The following is a 21,756-nucleotide window of genomic DNA, read 5'->3' on the forward strand; positions in this document are numbered from 1 at the left end:
TATTCAATATCTTTATCGTTTGAGCCACTGAGAGCCACACAGTCTCTATGATGTACCTCAAAGTATCCCGAGAGACTGTTGTCGAATCTGTTCACTTGCACAATCCTGCCTTTCAGAGTTCTGGGAGCAGACAGGCCTTCAGGGTGCACCCCCAGCCAGTGCCAGCCCACACTTTGGCAAAAAACCCTCCGGGTGGAAGTGGTGGGCCTTTTACCCTCCCCTCTCTTTCGCCCTGTCCTCTCCAGACACCCTATCCAGCCCAGAGGCTAAGAATTCCACAAGTCAGAGCTTTGGAGACTAAAACATGGCAGGGAATGCAAACGCCTCTGAAAGCGCCCTCCAGGCTGCTTTCTTCTAAACCTTCAACACGAAGAATCTCTCAGAGGAAACAGACAAACAGACGCTGGAGTGAGGACAGAAGGGGAGAGAAGGCATTTCAGGGCTGTTTTGAAACAGGAACTCGTTGAATGGTTACCTTCACTACCTAATTTTTTTTTATTTTTTTATTTTTATTTTTTTTATCAAGCAAACGTTTGTTTCGCACTTCCTCTGGTGCCAAGGGATGTCCAAGCACTTTAAGAATACTCATATGTTTAATCCTTGCAACAAGTGAATGAGGTGGAAGGGCTGCGCTAACCCCGGTTTCCAGATGATTTGGGCCTGGCGGGCCAGGGCCAGCTCAGAGCCGCGCTCTCAGCCATGCCGGCCGCAGCTGTCACGGTCTTGGGCAAAACGCCGCCATGCTCTGGCGGCTCCCCGGCCCCAAGCCTTCTCCAGCTGCTGTCCCGGTAGGGCGGACTGGGCTGCCCGAGTGGCCCGAGGATCCGGGAGGCCCTGCCCCTCGGTCTGCTGCACCGGGACCTTGCCCACCCTAGGTGCTTTCTTCTCCGAGGGCGCTGATACCGCTCCCAAGTCAGCGGGCCGGCTCCAGACCTCTCCTTTCACGAACCGGGTCCTCGGTGACAAGTTCTAAGAGGAAGAAGGAATTCAGGAGTAGACGAAAATAGGGCTTTGAAGCTCTTTGTTCCTTCCTCCGAAAGCACCATCTCCTTCCTCTGTCCGCCCCGCTTCATCCTTGGTCGGCGGCAGAATGGGGGATAGGAGCCTTGACCTCTCTAGAGTGTTAGCGACTGCTCCCTGAATTGGGCTAACCCAGGCTTTGCCAGGTTGCAGTCCTGATAGACTGCTCTAACGTTTTTTTTTTTTTAAACTCCCCTTATCTCACCGTCAGTGGTCCTCCCAAACTCTACATGATGAGGACTACCGTCCGCATTTGACAAATGAGGAAACGCAGCTCAGAAGGTGACTGGCTGTCTGTGGCCACCCGTTGGCCACACAGCTTAAAAGTAGCCTGAGTCCAAAGCCCAGATTCGTAAGCACCTGGGCTGCCTCCCGTGGGGATCAGTAGCGTGTAGCTCTGAGTGGGGTGCCACCATAGTGGAGTGGGGGGGGGGGTAACTGCAGCAGTGGCTTATAGACGTCGTCAGATGTTATTACATAGATGTGATGATTACATACCTTATCCAATATCTGGTCTATATAGTCACCACCCAATTCCAGACAGGAGGAAACTGCAGCCCCAAGAGGCTATATATAACCCAAGGGTACCTAGCTCGAAGCAGCCGTGTGGAGATCGGACTTCAGGCCCGACTCGCCCCAGAGCACCTGGCAGGAGGAAGGGCCAGGGGGCCCAGGACGGGGTCGGAGCGAGGCGTGACCCCTCAAGCCAAACGCCGCCTCCATGATAATTTTGCAGAAGTCGGATCATCTGGTCAGGGGCTCGAGGGTGGCAGGGTCTACGGGAATAGACTCTCGAGTTGTTAAGAGCTTTGCAGTTTCCAAAGCACGGACTACGTTTCTTCGGGTTTGAAATGGCCCCCCAGAGAAAATGGGGCAGGGCCCGGCCTCCCTGCTTTAGCTGGGGAGCCAAGGGCCACGTAGCGGCTGCCCGAGGACTAAAGCCAGAGCGCCGGTAGTCTAGCCCTGAGCTGGACGCACACTCCAGATGTGCACTTGATGCCTCCCTGGTGATTGTGTCTGGTTCCTAAGTCGGGTAGAGTGCTCCATGCTCCAGCAGGCTGCCCATTTGCAAACAGGATTTGCATCATCTTAGGCTGCGTTGGGTTTTCTAAACCCCTTTATGCGAAACTGGGAATTCCTGTCCCCTGCGGTACTTGTCCCCATATGTACCATCCAAACCTTGTGTAAACCAAAGAAATGGGTCTCTCTTGAGGTAGATTGGTAAAGGCAGTGTTCTTTTGCCCAGATCTAGGTACACACGCAGTCTTGAAACACAGGCTTTCATCTTGATCTGAAATAGGAGAACTTACGCAGTGCCTAGGCCTTTTGAGCCTCAGTTTCCCCATCTGTAAAATTCTGGTGCTAATAATGGTCTGGCAGCTAAGCAAATGTACGATGAGGATAGGTTCGTTCTTTACCAATATCGGAGGGATGTACAGATGTACAGTTTAAATCTCTGCCACCGGCCTCTGTCTTTCCAACACACGTGAGATTGGCCCAGAAGTAAGACCCTCAGAAGACAGGTCACTTATTCTAGGGACTCCTCAGAGCCAATCCTGTTGGCCTCCCCTACTCCCACCATATTTCCACTCTCTCCCCTTTAAGGTACACACCACGCCCCGGCCAGCCTCCTGGAATGTTCTCCTGACCACCGCCTCTGATCAGGGAGGGAGCTGCTCCCTTCCTCCCGAGGATGAGTCACTAAGTGTCTTGCTTGCTTGCTTTCCACTGTGCTTTTTTTAAGTTCAAAAAAAGAAATGTGTCAAATTTAAAACTCAGCACAGCACATCTATTTAAAGCGCAGAGGAAGCAGCCTTGGAGCGACCTGCAGAACGTGAAGCCTTGAGAGCCTAGAAGGCCTTGGCCTCTGTCTTTCCTGTGCTTTCTAAGGCCCCGACTTGAAAGGCAGGGGAGTGCCCGTGGTCTGAGCCCTCTGGGCTGGGGGCGGGGAGAAACCTCCGTGTAGGGCTCAGGGGCAGGCGACCGCAGGCAGAGGCTTGCCTGAAGGTGAGCCTCGGGGACGGTTCCCAGCCAGTGCACCTTGGCGGCCCACGAGACACAGGAGTCACAGCCCCATCTCCGGAAGTGTCGCAGGCAGAGGCAGGCCGACAGCCGTGTGCGCACTTGTGCACGTTTGCTTGAAGATGGTGTGAGGACCGCAGGGGTTTGAGGCCAGAGACGGGGGTGGAGGTTTGAGGAAGGGAACAGGAATAGCTCCTTGCAGTCCTCTGCCCGCCTCTACTTCCCCGCTTCGCGCCCCGAACGGCAGCAGGGCGGGGGCCGCTCCGGGAGCTTGTTGGCATCTCAGGAGGAGCGGAGGAAGTTCAGTTCCCTCGGGCGCTCGTTTCCTTCCCTCTGCCTCCCAGACGCAGTCCCCCTGGACCTGCTGTGCCATGAAACCCCCCTCCCCTCCGCCTTGAGCTACTGCCCGCGGCCCTGCTTCCCTCTGCAGCAAACCTCTCTGGAACTCACGTGCCGGTGACAGAAATGACAGCTAGCAGATGTCCTGGGAGGCCTGTGCTGGGAATGCATCCCAGCAGGTTGGGCAGTGTCCTTCCTCAGAGGTCTTCAGCAACGAGAGGCGTTTTTTCATCCCGCCACGCTCGTCCGTATTCCCGCGAGCCGAGCAACGCCTAGCCTGAAGTAGGCCCTAATAGAGGCTTTCTGAGCAGTTCATTTTTCACAAGGGTTGACATATTGCAATGAGGCAGAGGGACGCATCACATGACTGCAGAGTTCATCGGTTCCGATTATCCCACTCCTTCTAAGAAGGCGTTTTTGCCAAAAGTGCACATATGTTCCTTAAAAACACACATAGTGGTTTTCTGGTGGAATTGTTCCCTCTCCCCAACCATCCAACACTCCATGTGTTAGACTCCAGAATAGTCTCTTGTGGTTTCAGTTCCTCTCATGCCTCAGAGAACTCTCTTGGTAACTCAAGGACATGGCTTTTCCTAAACGGCTTTCTGAGGAGGGCAAAGGGACACCGGGCTCTGAGAGGGTGACGGCGAGGCTTTGTTTTCTCCTCGCAAGCAGAGGAATCGAATCGGTGGCCAAGTCTGGGAGAACAGAAGGCATTCTGGGACCATGCAAAGTGCAAAGACACAGAACAGATGGCAGGGATTTCAAAAGCATAAGAGTCACCTTGAAAGATAATGGCGCCAAGGGAGGGGGAGGGAGGCTTTTGTACCCTCTGACAACAAGGAAGCAGGGAAGACAAAAGCCGTTTGCCAGACTTGCGTGCGTGTCTGTAGAACTGAGTGACGGTTCTGCTGTAATTTACATCAAGGGAGGCTGAGCCTCCTGTCGTCTTGTCCAGAAATAAATGGTATCAATCAGCTGACAAACTGTTTCTCTTGCCTCCTGATCTTCTGGGCTTTTTTCTTTTCCTTTTTTTTTTTTGTGTGTGTGTTTTTGTGGGTTTTTTTTTTTTTTTTTTTTTTAAACACAGGGAGCATCTAACTTCTCTCTACCCAGGTAGCTAATGTGTAACAATCTCCTGCCATTGACTAGGCCTCAGAAAAGTGGCAGAAGCCCTGACTTCCTGACAGATGCCCCCCCCCGACCCCATCAGACACTGGCACGACCCAGAGATCCTCCTGCCCCTGGCCCTTGGCCCGGCTAGGAGCTGCCATTGGGAAAATCTGGATTCTCATGAACGGGGAGCTCCAGGTTCTGACCGCCAGAGGCGGGGAGCGGAAGGCGTGATCCCTGTGATCCCCTCACACTCAGCCCCGTGCCAGTGTGCGGGCCTCGTGTGCATTTGACGGGTGGGCAAACGGGGCGCACAGAGGCTACGTAACTCACCCCCAGGTCACAGAGGTGGGATGGAAGGCTAGCCTGACCCGGAGACAGAACTTTCCTCCTTGCTGCTGGCTTCACCTGGGTCAAAGCAGGGCGAGCAGCAGGTGGGGCGGCTGACGGATTTTCAACGGATGTTAAAAGAAATGTTTGTTCCCGGCTCTGCGAGAGGACATGCTACCCCCGCCCCACGCCCAGCACAGGTCAAAACTGGCCTTTCTGCTCTGAGGACGGAGAGAGGAAAAGAGCAGCAGGGGCTGCCGGCCGCTCTCTCCCGGCATGGAAACCCTGTGTGCCGAGGCCAGGACAGAGGCGGCTCGGGGTCTCTACCGTCCCCCTGGAGCATCTGTTCCCCGCGGCGGCGTGGGCCTCCGCTGCATCGAGCGTCAGGAGCCTGTTCTCCTTCTTTGAAGCTGACAGCTTGATGCCTGTGGAAATGTGATACTATTTCAGGATTTTATTTGAAAGAGGCTTCAAAAGAGTGAATTGAAGGCTCCGTTGAACTGCTTATTGTGGCTCTTCTCCCGGCCCGCATCGTGGTTGGTGAGCCCGAACACGGCATCTGTGGTTTTGTACGTCATCCACAGGCAGGTGATGTTCTAAATTAGCATCTGGCTCATTCTGGAGTGCTGTAACTCTTCTTGAGCTTTCTTCCAAGAAGCAACCAGGACTTTCACAGCTGGTGCCTTTCTTACATCGTCTGTGTTTCAAATGATCCTCTAGGAAGTCTATCAGGTGAATTACACGATCCTTGTTTACGTCAAGCGTGTCTTAAAGACACTGACAAGCGAAGCTATGAAACCGTTAGTCTGAAACCAGGGTGGCTGTGACCACCTCCAAATCCCAGACCCTCAAAGGCAAATGAGACCAAACAGGATTCCCAGGAAAGGCAGGTCACGAACAGGAAGCGCTGCAGGAGCTCAGGGGAAGCGTGGCGCGAGGCCAGGTGCCGCGTGGGCAGGAGCGGTAGGCCAGGCTGCCGGCACGGTCTCAGATCTGTGCCGATGCCGGTGCTCTGGGCAGGCCCCACCTTCCGGTCCCACACCGTGTTGTCTCTCTAACACCGCCCCCGCCACCCTAAAGCGTGCTCATCTTTTCACACCAGGCTGCCTTGCCGGGGTGAGGTCCTTGAGTGCCGAGTCACGCCTCCTGTATCTTTGTGTTCCCACACCTGGCACAGAGAAAGTGTTCAACACGTGCTGACATTAATAGGGAAGGGAAAGAAGAGAAGGGGAGAAGTCCAGTGGAGCAGAAAGTGCGAGATGCCGGGGCTTTCCTTTATGTAACTACCCTGTGCCCGAGCGAAGAAAGTATTGTGGTTTCAAGAACAGGAGACAAAAGTCACGAAGTCACCTGTGCAAGGCGAGCCCAGGTTGGGAGCACTGAGACGTGGACTTCTAGACCATCTCTCCCCTGGGTCTGGACCGGAGAGAGGGTCTTCAGCAGGAAGCGGCAGGAACGTGAGGCTGCCCCGCCTCTCCTGCTTCAGGAATGACCATCAGCACTGCGTCTGGACTCTGGGTGGGGCCGGGCACCCCCGGGTCCCCTCAAAGCAGCCAGAGCATCTACGTTCTCCACCGTCACGCAAAGCCCGAGCCACAGGCCCGTGGCCACGCCCCCCCTCAGAGGCAGAGCCACCACTAATGTAACCCGTCACGGTCGAGCCGCCGGGGCGCACCAGACGACCACCATGCATCTGCCTGTCCTCCGAAGTTTATTCTTCACGGGAAGTGTTCCCCTGGTGTTGCCCCATCCCCCACCAGGTAAGACCAGGCCTAGAGAAAACCCCATTCACCAGAACATCGGCCCAAGACTACGCGGCCCTGTCCCGTGAGGATGTGTCCTGGCTCGACGTCCAAGCTCCCCAAGCACACCTACCTGGGAGCTAAGAGGAAAACGCTCCCACGAGAAGGGCTCGAGTCGCCAGCCTGGCTCTCCGCTAAGACAGAAGCACTGCCTGTGCGGCAGCACAAATGGCATCGGGCACCGTGTACTCCTCGTGTGGCTCCCCGCTTGCCTGCCAGGGCTGTCGCCCTATGTGGAGGTGGGGGGGGGCACAGGCCTTCCAGAGGGACTCCCTGCTGCTCCGGCCCCCAAACAACAGTTGGCCCAGCTAGAAGTGCTGGCACCTCTCCTGCCCCCCGCCCCGTTTTTTTTTTTTTTTTTTTTTTTTTGCTATATTCCAGAAGATTTTTTTTTTAAATAAGGCAGAAGAAATCTCTAATTCATAAGCAGCCAGGATAAAATCCTTGAAGACCACAAGCCAAAGTTAACTGTGAACACTCTGCTAAATCTCGGCAAGAGAGGACTGTCACGCAAAGGTAGCCGTGCCAGTAAAACGAGAGGCCTAGAAAGAAAGCAAGGCGTAAGAAAACCAAAGTTGCACAGAAAGACAGAGTTGTTGTATTTGGTAAACAGTTTGGTCCACAGGCCACATCCTGTTAAGATGTCCCCCTTGTCAAGGTCCGCTCGTCAGATGCCCGCTGCTCGAAGATCTTCCCATCCTTGGAGGTATCACTAGCATATCTGACCACCTGACTGCTTTCGGGAACTCTCGGTGAAAGCCAATTTAAGCTGGCCTCTCCGTTCACACTGCACTCAAAAGAGACCAGTTTCTAATTCCTCCTCATCTGGTCTCTTGGAGTCTGTTCTGGCAAACGTCACAGGGAAGCGAACCTAGACAGCGACCCCATGGTGCTCCCTGTGGGGACACACGATCCGTTGGCTCTGTGGCTTAGACACACACTGGTTTTAGGTCGGTGGCTTCCAGGGTTTCTGACGGGACGTGCTTTTGTGACCACACCGGGGATCTTGGAGAACAGGATGTTCCCGACGAGGCTAGGGAGCGAGGGACAGACTCAGAGCACTGAGGCCCTATTGCATCTGGCAGCCTGAATTGGGCAGCAGTTCCTGCAAATGGGAAGCCACTGCCTTTGTCAGGTAGGTCATTGTCCCATAAGCCCCACTCGGGGCGCTGTCGTAAAAGAAGTGGCAAATGCCCGTGACTTGGTCTTTCTCCAGGGTATCCGTGGCTCCAATTGACATCTGCAACGGGAAAAAACACAAAGAATGAGCAGCATTCAGCCCCCCGGCGCTGTGATGGCTGTGTGCGCTGGCGATCAGGTTGCTAGAGACCAGCGGCCCCCAGAGAGGGGCTCCGAGCCCAAGGGCAGGAGTCAAGGGTGCCCAGGGCCAACATCCAGCCTCTCCTCTGGAGGCCACACTGTGCTCCCGCACAGCCTAGTTCGCAGTGCGCGATGTCTCTGTAACGAGAGCACGGCTTCTCCTACCTCGATTCTGGCCGCAGGGTAAGTGGTCTGCTTATCCAAGGCCGTATCCACAGCAAGAGTGGTGCTCGCACTAAAACCTAAGCCACAACGAGTCTATCCATTTGCAAAGATCTTTAGGTTTCCCAAGCGGCCTTTGTGCCATTTTCTAACCAAATGGTTGACTTTTTTTTTTTTTTTTTTTTTTTTTACCACCATCTGTGGTGACATTTTCTTTGTTTGAGAATATTCTTTCCTACTGGACACAAAATCCTCAGCCTTGACAGAGACACAGGCCAGCCAACCCGTCACCTTGCCCCTCTCTCCGTCTCGGCTGTGGGGGTGACTAGGTGGGCCTGGACACACTCACCTGGTCCTGTAGGAATAGCTGGTTGGCCATCTGCACGATCTGGTCCACGTGGATGATGCCCCCGATGCTGTTCATCTCCGTGTCTGAGAGCAGCGTCAGCACCATGATGGCCTCCACCAGCAGCTGCCGGTACTCGGGCTGCGGCACGCGGTTCAGCACCGACTCAACGTGCACGGCGAACTTGATCTCCTGTGGGGTCATCTGTCAAAGGGACAGGCAGAGGGGCAGGAATGAGCTGAGGCCAGACAGCCCTGTGACCAACGTTGACCGTAGCACCCGCTGGGCCTAGGGCTCAGCTCCAAAATGCTGCCTCCTTTCTGGCCACATTGATTCCACCAGCTGGAACCCTCTGGAGCAGGAGGCCAGGAACCCTGCTGTGCGGGTGAGTTGGCCTTGTCCTAGCTTGATGAACCTACCCCCACTGGATTGGGCCGTCCAGGGGGCAGGGCCCTTTTCTTATTCCTCTTTCTTCTTGATCACTCCTTGTGCCATAAAGCATGGTGTCTCGGGTGGGACAGGAACTAAAAACTCAATTTGTAAAAGAATGAATCGGAAGAAGGAAACCTGGAAAGCGTTCTGGGTGGAGGGGGCCGAAGGAGACTGCGTGAGTGCCCAACGAGGGTGGCGGGCAGCTTTGCTCTTTTCTCTTAATAGCACTTTAAAGAGCAAATGTATGGATCTTGGCGGTCAGAAATGCTATTTCTGTGAGGACAAAGAAAAGGTGATGCCGATAAATGCGGGAAAGAGCAAAATTGGAAGGTGAAGTGGCTCAAGAGATGGACTTACAAAAGGCCTGTGTGGACGTAGCACACTTGAAAGAAGCGGGAGTGTTAGGAGATGGTGAAAGAAAGCCCTGGGTGGGGAGGGGGGAATCGTGGGGGGTGGGGGACGGGGTTGCCCATCATACCTCTCTTGTCGTTGAGGACGGGAGCACATAACCGTCGATGGACAGACCATGGCACTGGAGACAGAACACACACCGCACAGTTCAGATTCCAGGAGCCGATTAGTAAGTGTGCACACACGTTCGCACACACTCAAGTCACTCTGCCCTGGAAACCTACACGGGGGCTGAACACGCCAGACTGTCAGTTATTTTTAGAGAGCTTGTTCTCACTGCCCACAGGCTGTTTTCGATGGAGCGGTCCTAGGGAACCAGCAGGCATCTTTCAGATCCTGTGCGAACGATGCCCCAGGGAGCCGCGGGTCCTCCTCTGTGGCAGCTCCGCCTTTCACTTGGCAACCAGGCCCTGGCGGCTGCGAGGCACCCTTTGGGGCCATAGAAAGGGATATTTTCACGGCTCCTGCTGGTGAAGTGATACTTCTGTGCCTTTGCAGGCATCTATTTTTGAGATTTCTATAATAAGCACCAATCACAAAAGACTTGAGCACATGCACAGACATGCACACGCACACCCATGTATATAAATATCAAGCGCCGGCTCAACGCAAAATGCGGCTTTTTCATAATAAGAGTGTCTTGGTATTGAACTAGTGGAAGTCTGGATGGAAGCGTCTGATGCCCCAGGAAGAGTGGGTAGATTTTCTGGGAAGTCTGTTCTCATCTCACTGGCTACCTTCTCAGTCCCGGTGCACTGGTGGGCCGAGGACAGAGTGGCAGCAGTGGCCATACCTTCTGACCACAGGTAGAAGAAGGAGAAGCAGAGGCTTCTGCAGGATCTGAGGGCTCTGCTCCCATGTGAGGACCAGCTGCACAAGGACAGGGACCATTCTGACCTCCCCATGCCCAGTTGCAGGGACCACTGGCCCCTGCCACCGGAGTACAACCGCTGCGAGGTGCTATGCCTTTGGGAAGGGGGTTGTAGCGTGTGCTCATTTGGGATTACTTTCCTCTCCTACTGTGAAATGAATGAGCTAACAAAAATAGTTTTAAGAAAAAACTGGTCCTGCCCATGGTTCTTAATTTGCACGGAAGCCTTAAACTGAGGCAGACTGTGTGCAAGGAAGGCTGTGCATTGGGGCTGGTGCGGCAGGGAGACGGAACGTGGGTGGGGACAGCAGAGGGGCACGGCTTCCCTGCTGACCCCCGGCACTCAGGCCCTCCTGCATTCGGGTGTGTGTGGTGCAGTCTGGGGGTCCACCGTACGGCCGTCTCTGACGGCCTCTGCAGACATTTCCACGTCCCCAGACAGCCGGGAAATGCAGCCCTGATGGCCACAGAGTGGGCAGCCAGCTAAGGGGAGTGGGTCTGGGGTCCCCCCATCCTCTAGGTGGAGAGGCAAAGGTGGCCCCAGGTACGTTGGGGTTTGGGGTGACTCAAGGCACCCGGGAGCGGACACAGTGCCCCGCAGACAGGGGGTGCTCGATCGTGTCGCTGAACGGTGGGGACACCACACCCACTGGAACACGCAGGAGGCTAGAGCCTGCGGGGGCGGGGGGGGGGGCGGGCATTCCAGGCCCTCTACGTCACAGTGTTTTCAGCCAAAGCCTTCCCTGGTTTTTGTCTATCTTCTGACATTTCTGTGTTCCTAAAATATGTCAAAGGTGGTCCCCTAACACTCGGGCTGCCACCTTATCTAACTTGCTGCGGTTCCAGCCGGCGGTTCTGAACCGGGATGATTTGCTGCACGTCCCAGGGACACCTGGCAATGTCCAGGGATATCTGCGCTTGTCACAGCTGGGGGTAGGGGTGCCACTGACATCTAGTGGGTAGAGGCTGGGGATGTCACCGAGCATCCTGCATACACGGGACCCCCCCCCCCCCACCTCACACACACACACACACACACAAAGAATTGCCCCGCCCCAAATGTCAGAGGTGGAGAGACCCTGCTCTAGGCTGGGACTCCCCAAGCTCGGGGCCTGGCTACCTGATCCCTGTAGGTGCTGCCGTGCCTTGCGATGCAATTAACGGGGATGGTTCATTCCCCTGGGAGTGTCCGTCCCCCAGCAACAAGGCCAGTGGAACGCAGCACAGCGGCCAAGCTTACCTTCTGAAGGATCTTCCACACCCTCTGGTAGAATCCCACGGGGACCCTGTTGATGGCTCCGTCCAGCCTCCTCCTGCGTAGCCACTGGCCCTGCCGCTCCCCCCAGCCAATGTGATGCCCGCCAGAGTCTGACGATGATGTGCCAGTGGGCGAGGATGGGGTGCTGGATCTCTGCAAGACAGACAACACACGGCCTTCAGAAACCTCGGAGCCGGCAGCCACAGGGACCGCTAGCCATCAAGAGGGATGACTCTGTGACCTAGTCAAACTACCAGACCACGTGTCCAGAAAGGAACAAAGTTCCTTAATTTGACTTGTGTGTTTCTTGAAGCTGGATCGATTCTTTCCTGTACCGGTTTGGTTATGGGTCTCCTGTGTATTCTTTCTAGCCCTCAAGAGGTAGCACGGCAGCAAAGGACCTTGACCTGACAGGGAGGCTGAGCAGGTAAGAGTGAGGGCTCTGGGGTCAGTCTGTGAATCCCAACTTGCCATACCTACATCAATCCTGAACACTAGCTCCGGGCCTCGGCTTCATCTGCACAATGGGTCACGGTCGGACCTGCTTCAGGGAGCTGTGAGCACTCACTGAATACAGATGCAGAAAACCCCGAGAGCACACCTGGCTTGTGGTAAGTGCTCACAGGAGTCAGCTGTTACCACCGAGGCCCTCTGGCACTGCTGCAGGAGGGCTCAGAGAGGTGGGGGGGGGAGCCGGGGCCCTCTCAGAGTAGGTGAACCTCTTATAGGTGCCATAGCCCAGGGACATAAATGCCCTAATGCCCACTTCTGCAGTGCCACAGGGAAGCGGTGGTCACCTCCCTGTACTCTAGGTGCCACAGAGAAGGTAACATAATATGGGGGCAGGCGAGAGGGAATGTTCTGGAACGAAAGACGAAAAGTAAAGGCAGGGAATCTGGCCCTTTGGCTCGCTTTCTATTCTGCCTGTTCTCAGCTCGGGGCCGGCTGCTCCCTGGGGCCGGTGGTGGCCTCCAAGTCAGAACACATGCTTTACTGAAGCGGAGGGAGAGGGCGTCCTCCTGTTCCCAGCTCCCAAGCCCAAGGCCGGACTCACTCTGGCCTCCGGGAGGGAAGAGCTGGGGCAGGGCCAGCAGGCCCGCCCACGATGCAGATGCAGCTCAGAGAGGCTCCCCGTGGGGGCCTGGACCGGGGCCTGGAAGCGGAGCTGGCTCAGCGTGGGGGCGAGGCCGTGCCGCAAGCCTCCCTGTGGCAGCGCCCGCGGCCTGCTTGCTGCCGGAGGACGGCTTCTAACCCGTCCATCTACAGGGCGGGAAAGGGATAACCCTCGTCCTTACACATCGTGTTCCGGACTACCTGGCACTTTTATTGCTCAAGGCATATCAAACTTCAAGGTTTAAAAATGAAATCCAAATGGTAAGCGTGCCAGCAGGGCAGGAGGCAGGAGTTTTCCCTATGTGCTCATTTGGACTTCATCGGATCTTATTTTGAAGAGGCTGTTAGGCTGGGTTATTCCATTGGGCTCATTACTGCCACTTAAATACGGCAACAATTAGATACAAATAAAAGTAATTACAGCCGCACTCATCAATGACTCAGCTGGTTTTCTCCTAGTTTCAAGAGGAAGATTAAGACTCACTTCTGCAATGAGAATATTTCCTAGTCCTCCACTTGATCTGGGGCCTCAAGCCAAGCCGGGGCATTAGGAGTACAAGGTGCTAATCACTCAGCAGGTGCAGGCGGTGGCTCACCGTCAGAGCTCCAAAGAAAGGCACAGAACCAATGCCTCAAAGGTCCCAGAAGCTCCTGGGCCAACAAAGCTCAATTCAAGAACTTCGTGGCTTGCTTTCTAGACTCTCTTCAGAACGACAGTCAAATGAAAACACTTAAACCTGTTCAAATCTTGGGGAGTTAGGGACGAGGTAGGTGCACGAGAAGGGCAACAACAGCATTCAGACACCACAACACGAGGAGGCGGTGAGGACAACAGGCGGGGTGCGTGGTTTACCGCAGACTTGGAGGAATGTGCACTGCTGGCCACGGCCTGGCTCACAGAAAAGAGCTACAAAACAAAGAGAGTCCACTCAGTCATGGGCAGTGACACGAAAGGACACACACAGAGAGGAGGAACGCACAAGGCATGGAAAGCACCCCGCACAAAGAAGGTGCACAGGATGCAGGCGCACAAGTCTCACTCACCATTTAGGCCGATGGCGCCAGGCGCCGGCCAGCGCGGAGCTCTGGGCCGTGCAACGGCGAACTTGGGAAAGGCTCTTTCTCAGACTATGAAATGTCACCCATTCTAGTCATATGTGGATGTACCTCGCCAAGGTAGGGCACATTTTATTTTCCACAGTCATAGCCACAAACTGCTAAGCTTTTATGTGAAGAGTTTGAAAATCTGCAGAGACCGATAAAATACCTACCCATGACCAGCCATTTAGCATCTGGCACCTACTGCCATCCAATAGATATTTGTTACATGAACAAACACGATCAGGCGGATGACCTTTGGCCAAACAGGCATTTCTTCATCTAAAAACCTGTAACGTACCCTGAGCTTGCAGGGGGCAGGGCCTGCGCCCAAACCGTGCATCCATGGTGTTCTTGCAAAAGCGAAGAGAAATTTAAAATGCCAAGACACCTATAAAATTTTGGACCGAGACCGTATTTCCTTGATATAAGTGGCCCAAAATAAAACTGGCACTGGCTGAATCTAAGCCTACCAAAGTAGATCATTTTGTCCCCATAATATGTAAGGATGGTATGGTATTAAATGGAGGCAGAAGGAACCGCCCACATTCCCCCACAGTGAGCCACTGCCGGGATATGGTGCCACCGAGTGGCTAGCAAAGGGAGGTGTTCGGAAATGGAGCATAAATTAGCCTGGAAGACGACACACAGAAGCTGCATGTCACCGTATGACTCCTCTACGCTCTCTCAGTCACGCACATTAAATCGTCAGGAACGCGCTTCCGACTTTCTGGAGGGACGAGGAGGAAGCACGTCCCAGGGGTGATATGAAAGAGTGGTATCCTCACACTGTTTTCCTTGCAGGGTTAAATTCCCCCAGGCAATCTGCAGACAGGGACAACAGTATTCTTTCTATTCATATACTCGATGACCACATTTTACCTTTCCCTATTTACTTCCCTTTTTTTGAATAGAAACTCCTGCCGAGGCAGAGCCCAGAACCATCTCTTTCACAAAGCATCCTATAAAACCCAAGAGCTTGATAAATGGACTTTTTTAAAGGCATGGGGCAAGGCCATTTCCCCTGCTCTCAAGTCCGGCACTCTGCCTGTCCCCAGGGCTGCCCGCCGCAGTCCGCAGAGTCACCTCCACTCAAGCCCATTGGACGGGCAAAACCATTCTCCACGCAATCGCTCTCCGTATTCCCAGCCTCGCTTTCCGCATGCAAGCCAGAAAGGACACGAAACACACACGTGAAGGACAGAACAAGACAGAGGTTTCACCTGTTCATCAGCACTAAATCGCCTAGTCATCTGAAAGTAAAAATACAGCAAGAAGTAAACACAAGCCACTTTTGAACCAAGGATGCCCTACCTCTTCTATCACCCTCTGGAAAATCCAGGGAAGTGCTGGCCCAACTGCTGGGTGTGACCCATTAGCACCTCGTGGACTACATCTAGCAAGTCACCACCATTTGAAATGGAGAGGAGAACCTGAGTCCGTTTCTCACTCGGGTCATGGTCAGAAGGAAACTCTCCTTCCCTCTGTACATCGGTCAAGTCCTAGCACCTGGGAACCCGGCACACTAGGACTAAAAAGCTGCTGCCTTGCAGTCCTGTGGGGTCAGTTCAGAAGGAATTTACTGTGAAATAAAAAGCGAACAAAGAAAAGAGACACCTGTAGATGGTGGCAAATACAGGTATCATGAGCATTCCATCCTCTTTCTACATTCCTCTTGCCATTTGGCGTGAAGGACACATTTGACGGAGAGGTGATTCAGTTACGTTTTGCGCAACTCTACTTTTGGGATAGCTGTGGCCCACCACCGAGAAGCGTGGTTCTCGGCAACAGAGACAAACGTGGGTAAGGATATTTTCTGGAATGTTCACATAATTTTTCGATATCTGGGTAGAGTGTGTTCGGATTTCAGGACAGAGGGGACCTCACATCCTCTGCGAAGAGCAAGCCGCACCCTGCCTGCCCTGGGGTTCTATCACTTTCTGAGGTGAGTCCAGGTATGAAAACCACTTCTTTCCCGGCACCGCCACCGAGAGTTCCGTCTTACCTGTTTCATCTCGCTCCTCAGCCTGTTAATGCCACTCCTCTCGGTTTTGGTGACTCCCGTGTGTCCCACCTCATGGATGGAGATGGCAGGGCTGGATGTGGAGGAATGGATGGGTCGCACTGGAGGGGAAACGCACACAGGGCTCTTAGATACTATTAGCAGCCCCCGCCCCGGGGGAGGAATGCGTGCGATGTGCGCATTTTTATCCACATCTGCCCCACGTGCTTACAAACTCCATTAGAAGAGAGCCTCGTCTGCCCTGGCCAGTGCTCTGTCTCTAGCACTTGGAACAGCACCTGCCACACAGCGCGGGCTCCGCAGGCGTCCAGCGAATGGGTGAGAGAGTGACCATCGCTTGAGCAGCACGCAAAAAAACCAGAGGGGCCATAAAACCCTTTAACGAATTGTTTTTAAAAAATAATTTACTCTCCAAAAGCACACCTTCCTTGTAAAAAATGGAGACCACTCAAATAAGGGACCTTGGGACTGGAGAGGGAAGTCCCAGGAGAACAAGCGGCCCCAGGGCCACAAGTGGAGAAGAACCCACGCGTTCCCGCCATCGCCTCACTTCCAACCCGCTCTAGCGGCCTCCGGACTCAGGTCTGTCTGCGTCCTGCCCCTCCCCGCTAACCGGTTCTCTGTGCTTCGGTCCCAGCTGTCGTTCGAAAAGGCAAGTGTGATCACGTCACTGCACGCCTGGAATCCTTCTAGGCCTAGCTCTGTCTTCAGGATAAAGCCTGCCCGACCTGAGTCCCACCTACCCCTCGCAGCTCCACACTCCTAGCCAGGTACATGGGGCCGGGCATTTGTATGTGCTGCTGCCTCCCATCCCACCTGCTCCCCTCTGCCAGGCGCACCTTCTCCTTCTGCAAACCCAGCTCAAAGGCCACTTCCTAGAGCAGCTCCCCTGGGTGCCCAGCCTTCCCACCCAGCCCTCAGTGAAGCTATGGGAGTAGAGGGCACCGCCTAGGAGACTGGCGACAAATAAGGAGCCAGGGGGCACCAACATTTAAAGGACAGCAGGGAGGAAGGGAGTCACAGAAGAATCACAAAGATTAGCTGGAGAGCGAGGAAGGACACCAGGAAAGTGGAAACCAGAAGCGAAAGGGGTCTGAGGAGCTACAGTAGGGCCAATGTAGGGTGGGCAGTGGCTGGAAAGATCTCTGACATCTCAGAATTTAAAAAAAATTCTAAGACTATTTGAGTTTCCTAACTATAAAAACTGAACAATGACAGAAGACAATAAAATGATGTTATATGTAAGACGGACCTCTTCCGGCCTTGCTTGCAACCAGACATATTTATAGCTTTCTAGTGACACTAGTCTCTTCTCAATTTTGTAAGCATCTACAGCTTTATAATAACAAATTTTCAGTAATTATCTGCATCAAACCATGTATATGATTTTGATGAACAGAACACATAAAATATTTATCTCGCATATTTACGTTTCAAGGACTGTGCATTTGAAAGAACTGGAAATTACTTTTGGAAAAGGATCTCGAGCGCTCCTCCTTCAGGAAAGGAGAAAAGCGACCAAAACACGTCTGATTGCATGATGCCGCCGCCTTTGTTTGCTGGCTGGTGTGCGCTCTGGGGAAAAAATACGAAGTACCCAATGTCCTTCTCATTAAATAAAAAGAATGACAGCCTGCACGGCGTTTCTTTGGCGTGATGAAATAAATCTGCCAATGTGTCTGCAAATCATTTTGCTTTATTAGGAGGAGAGATGATAATTGCTTCAATTATAATTAGGGAGCAATTTGAGAACAAAATTCCACCAGGACTTGGGCGATTCTACTTCCTAGCACAGCAAAGAAGGTTCTGGTACAGATCAAAACTCAGTGAACAAGATGGAGTGAAGCTCAGTCTCTCAGCACGAAGGTGCTGAGAGCATGTGGAGGACCCTGCACCCCCGAAGGGTAACGGGAGTGTGGCCGAGAGTGCTTCTACCCAAGCCAAAGGTGGGGCACGCAGGAGCTGGGAAAAGACAGCCCTTCCACCCCTACACCCTGCTCACCTCATCCCTCCTCACAGCCGTGCACAGGGGCCAGCGGAAGGAGGGAGGGCGCAGGCCAGAGCGCAGAGGGGTGCACACCACACCCACGTGCGACGGCAACGCTCTCAGCAAGCCTACGAGGGGTCACAAAGGCCTAGGAGCCCCAATCTTGAACCTAGGGACCGTCCATCTCCCTAAAGCAGGAAGCCTACCCTCGTCTGTGCCGTCCACAGTGGCGGTTGTAGGCAACCCTGGGCACACCAGTCGGCCCCCTGTGCCGCTGTCCCCGGAGGTGAACTGAGCATTCACTTACCGCTTCTTTCAACGCCAAATTCTTTTCCACTCAGAATATGGTGCAGAAGGTTTTTCATGTCAAAAGGGCTGAGGTTCATCAAACTTTCAGAAGCTTCTTCTCCTACAAACAAACATAAGCGTCTCTGACATCGGGCTGGTGACGCAGAGTCGGGTGGGCCTTGAAGAGGGGGTAGCAAAGGATGCTGTAGCAGGCCTCCCTGCTCGGGGTGACCTCACCACTGTTTCAGGGCCGAAACGTGCCACTCCTCGGTGATGCTAAACGCTGCGGTTTCAATTGTGTCTTTACTTAACACTCAGACACATCCTTTTTCACCCTGTGATGGTTCCCAATGTTGGAATGCATCTCGTAGTCGATTTACACTTTTAAATTGGTAGGATTTCTCCCAACAGAGGCATTATGAGATGCGGGATGACATCTCACCACAAGGAGACACAGTAAGGGACTTAGCTGGCCGGAGCAGGGCACAAGATTCTAGTGCCTCCTTCTCCCTGACATATGAAATTCAACAAGGTGCGCTGGCTGGCCTGGCGGAAGTTACATCTAAATGAGAGAACCTGGTAAAGCGTGAGCACACACAAAGGCCTGGAAGCCCCGGTTCCAGGATACTTGGGCAGGCTCCCCCTAGGGGCGGGGAGGGAGGTGCAGGAACCCCTCCCCCGCCCGCCCCCCGAGTCCACCTGCATACATCGTACCTGAGCAGTTCAGGCTCCGTGCCAGCTCCGTGGCCATCACCTGAATGATCAGTCCAATCCGCAGTCTGAGCATCTCCACGAAGAGGCTGGGCTGCGCCCTGACGTACATGGCCAGGTAAACCACAATCTCCTGACGCAGACACACGTGGAGACAGTGTTTCAGAGACTGGCTGCTGGAGAAGAGGCCCCCACGCCTGGAAGGCGGCTGTGGCCCTGCCCCTCCCCGGCTCGCTGACCTGTGTGAGGACGGCGATGCTGATGTCCTGCCCGCTGGCTTCATAGATGAGCTTTGTGAGCTCCTCGGGGGGCAGGGGCCTAGGAAGAAGCATCAGGACGTGAACATCATGAAAGGTGCCCAGGAGCGGTGCCTCCTCGCCCTCCATGGAAGAGCCTTATTTTCCTGCTGGAAGCTCCTGAGTGACAGTGTTTTTAAAAAGACCCTCTTCCCACATGGTGGCTGGCACTGATGCTTTCCGCACAGTCCCCCACAAACCTCAGGCCCCCCCCCCCCCCAGGCTGAAGACTTACGCAGAGATGGTCTTCTCCCGGGGCTCTGGTGGCAGGCCCACTGTGAGCTGCTTCTGGTGCGACAGCAGGTCCGTGCAGGCCTACTCATTTAGAGAAAAGGGTGAGGGCCACGGCGACAGCAGGAGGGGAGAGCGGGGGTGGGGTGGGGTGGAGATTAGCAAGGCCAGCAGGGAAGGGTCACTCCCAACAGAATCAGAAATTTACCTTTACAAACTTTATGACCCATGGTGTCCTTTATTTGAAAATTCATATACAGACCCCGTACTGAACAACCTAGGCAGGGCTGGGTCCCTGTGATCTTTGTGGCCTGGGCCGGGCTCTGCAGGGCCCATTGGGGTATTTAATGCCCATCCACTGTAGCAAACACACTGGATCCCCGGATATCCTACAAGGGAGATGAGCTGTCACGAGTCCTAAGATACCAACGTTAAGGGTTAATGACCATATTACAGTCTTAGCTTGCCAGTTTCTCCATTATTCACATAAAACAAATACCATCATCTTACCATAACACTGAACTCTAACGTCTTAGAAAGCAGTTCTGGATTTTGCAGGGCCTCGGGGCTAAAACGGTAATGATGATTATACTGCAGATGTGCAGAAATAAGAATGCTCTGTTTAAGGGTGCCAGGCCACAGAGCATTTTTCATTTGATTTCTTGGTAAACCTCTTTCTGCAGCTACAAAGGAACAACACTAATCAACTTGAATCTCATTTCCTCTGCTTGTCTTCCAAGAGCAGTGGGAGGTCAGGAGAGGAGGGCCTGTGCCATCCACGTATGAGATAACTGGTTTCCTTTACAAATAAGAGGTGCTTGCCTCCAGCTTTCCTAACACAAAGAGGGCATATGGGTCTACAAAGAACAAACGGACTGCCCCAGTGCACTTGCTCTGACCTCTGCCAGGACCTCCACTTTCTTCCTGAGCAGGCCAGAGATGTAGCGAATCAAACCCCACTCCTGGTTCAAGCCAGCTTTCCCATAGAGCTCGCTGAGGAGGTTGTGAACGGTGACCCCGTGCTGTCCGGAGAGATTTGTGTCCCAGCTAGGGCCCCTGTCAAGAGAGAGAAAATCCCAGAAGTATGACCTGGAATGCTTAAAGGCTGGATTCACTTGGCAGGGAGGAAAATGAATCACTGTACATTCTGCCAAACTTTGGGGGCCTCCCCGTGCCTCTGAGTCTCACCAAGAGGGTTCCATCCTACCAAAGCATCCCTTCTATTTGAAACAGAAGCCTAACATAAACAGGGAGATCCTGGCCTCACTCAAGCCTTCTTGTCCTGAGAGGCCAGAGCTGGTGGGTAGAGAAGGAGACAGAAGTCGGCTCATGGTGATCCTGGGTTATGTGGGTGAATATAATCATGACCTGCTTTGCTGGAAGACCAAGAAAACGACAACAAAGAGTCAGGGAGTGTGGAGAAGGCTCGAGCTGGTGAAGACCATAAACTTACTTTATTACATACAGAATGTACAGAATGTCTGCTTGGTCCTGTAGGTTTGAACAATCTTTCAGCTGCTCAACCAGCTTGTCACAGTCCACATCACCATGGTCATCTCTGGGCCACTGGAAGTCGTCTTCGGGGGCCTGGCCATACAAAAGCCAAACAGCGAGGGAGAGGGGCTGAGCATGTGAACTTTCAGAAGACCAGGAAGTGACACACCAACCGGGTCTTGAAACTCTGTCACTGCTGTGCTCCAGGTTTCAGTGACTCTTCCGTAGCTTTTTATTTATATGTTTTACTATTTCTGATCAGCGAATCATTGGGTTAGTCAATGTCTGAAGAGCCCAGACGGAACAGATGAAGATATGTGTGTTTATGCAACGTTCAAAAATGGGTTAAAACGAAGCCCTGGTGTTTGAACTCAGGCCGGCAGTTACCAGCGGAGTGGAGGGAGGAAGCAATTGGGAGGGCACAGGGGGGCAGCTGTTTCCACCGGTCCCCCGGTTCTAGCCTTTACGCCTTTCTCTGTATGCTGTACTGCAATAAAGATCTTTTTGAAAGCAAAACACAAAAAATATGTAAGTTTTAGACAACCTCCAATTGAAGTCAGGTTAAAATATTCTTCAGTAGACACTGAATCTTTCTATTCACGTAGGATAAAATCATAGACAAACTCCTAGATAAAACGAATTATAGGAATCAGTGGGAACACCCTGACATTTTATTGTCCTCAGGGATCTTTTTACTTACTTCCTCTAGTGAGACAGATTCTGATGATGGGCAGAAAGGCAGTAGCCTTTTCCTACATGCAAAGTATCAAGGTTTGCATTAAATGCATTGTGGATACTAACAAGAGGCAGATCGCAGACAACCAAGAGCGGGTTCCCACTGAAACCCAGAACTTTTAATCCCCAAGGTCCCGGACGTCAAAAAATGTTCACTTTTGAGTTCAACCCCGTAGAAGAGTTCTTGGGAGTAACACCAACATCGAAAAACATTACACAAAAACAAAACAAGACAAAAGTGATTCTAAATACTTTACCTTGTTTAGGAGTGGCTGAGGAGAATCAACAAGATTTAGTGATTTACGGTGGGTACTTAGAACTTTAGTTGGCAAAGTCATGGGAACAACTGGAAAA

General features: G+C 53.3%; 1 protein-coding gene across 10 annotated transcripts in view; it reads right to left on the reverse strand.

Annotated features, from left to right (window-relative positions):
- Positions 1–7,201: 7,201 nt before the first annotated feature.
- The window catches only part of PHKA2 (phosphorylase kinase regulatory subunit alpha 2), a 70,970-nt gene continuing 56,415 nt past the window's right edge, over positions 7,202–21,756 (reverse strand). For 2 of the 10 annotated variants that reach the window (XM_045472613.1, XM_045472614.1), the window contains 14 exons: positions 21,660–21,748; positions 20,627–20,760; positions 20,073–20,229; positions 19,178–19,257; positions 18,886–18,964; positions 18,650–18,779; positions 17,955–18,056; positions 15,643–15,761; positions 14,861–14,890; positions 13,393–13,446; positions 11,409–11,579; positions 9,365–9,418; positions 8,458–8,658; positions 7,202–7,866 (listed from right to left, as the gene is read on the reverse strand). In XM_045472613.1, coding sequence (XP_045328569.1) covers positions 7,696–7,866; positions 8,458–8,658; positions 9,365–9,418; positions 11,409–11,579; positions 13,393–13,446; positions 14,861–14,890; positions 15,643–15,761; positions 17,955–18,056; positions 18,650–18,779; positions 18,886–18,964; positions 19,178–19,257; positions 20,073–20,229; positions 20,627–20,760; positions 21,660–21,748 — 1,571 coding nt within the window. In that variant the 3' untranslated portion in view covers positions 7,202–7,695. Of the gene's footprint in view, positions 7,867–8,457; positions 8,659–9,364; positions 9,529–11,408; positions 11,580–13,276; positions 13,447–14,860; positions 14,891–15,642; positions 15,762–15,871; positions 16,037–17,954; positions 18,057–18,649; positions 18,780–18,885; positions 18,965–19,177; positions 19,258–20,072; positions 20,230–20,626; positions 20,761–21,659; positions 21,749–21,756 lie in introns of those variants that run through there. The other 8 variants (XM_045472608.1, XM_045472609.1, XM_045472610.1 and 5 more) reach the window with 8 other exon arrangements.

The sequence above is a fragment of the Leopardus geoffroyi genome, chromosome X (assembly GCF_018350155.1).
Source record: "Leopardus geoffroyi isolate Oge1 chromosome X, O.geoffroyi_Oge1_pat1.0, whole genome shotgun sequence".
NCBI classification, from domain to species: Eukaryota; Metazoa; Chordata; class Mammalia; order Carnivora; family Felidae; genus Leopardus; species Leopardus geoffroyi.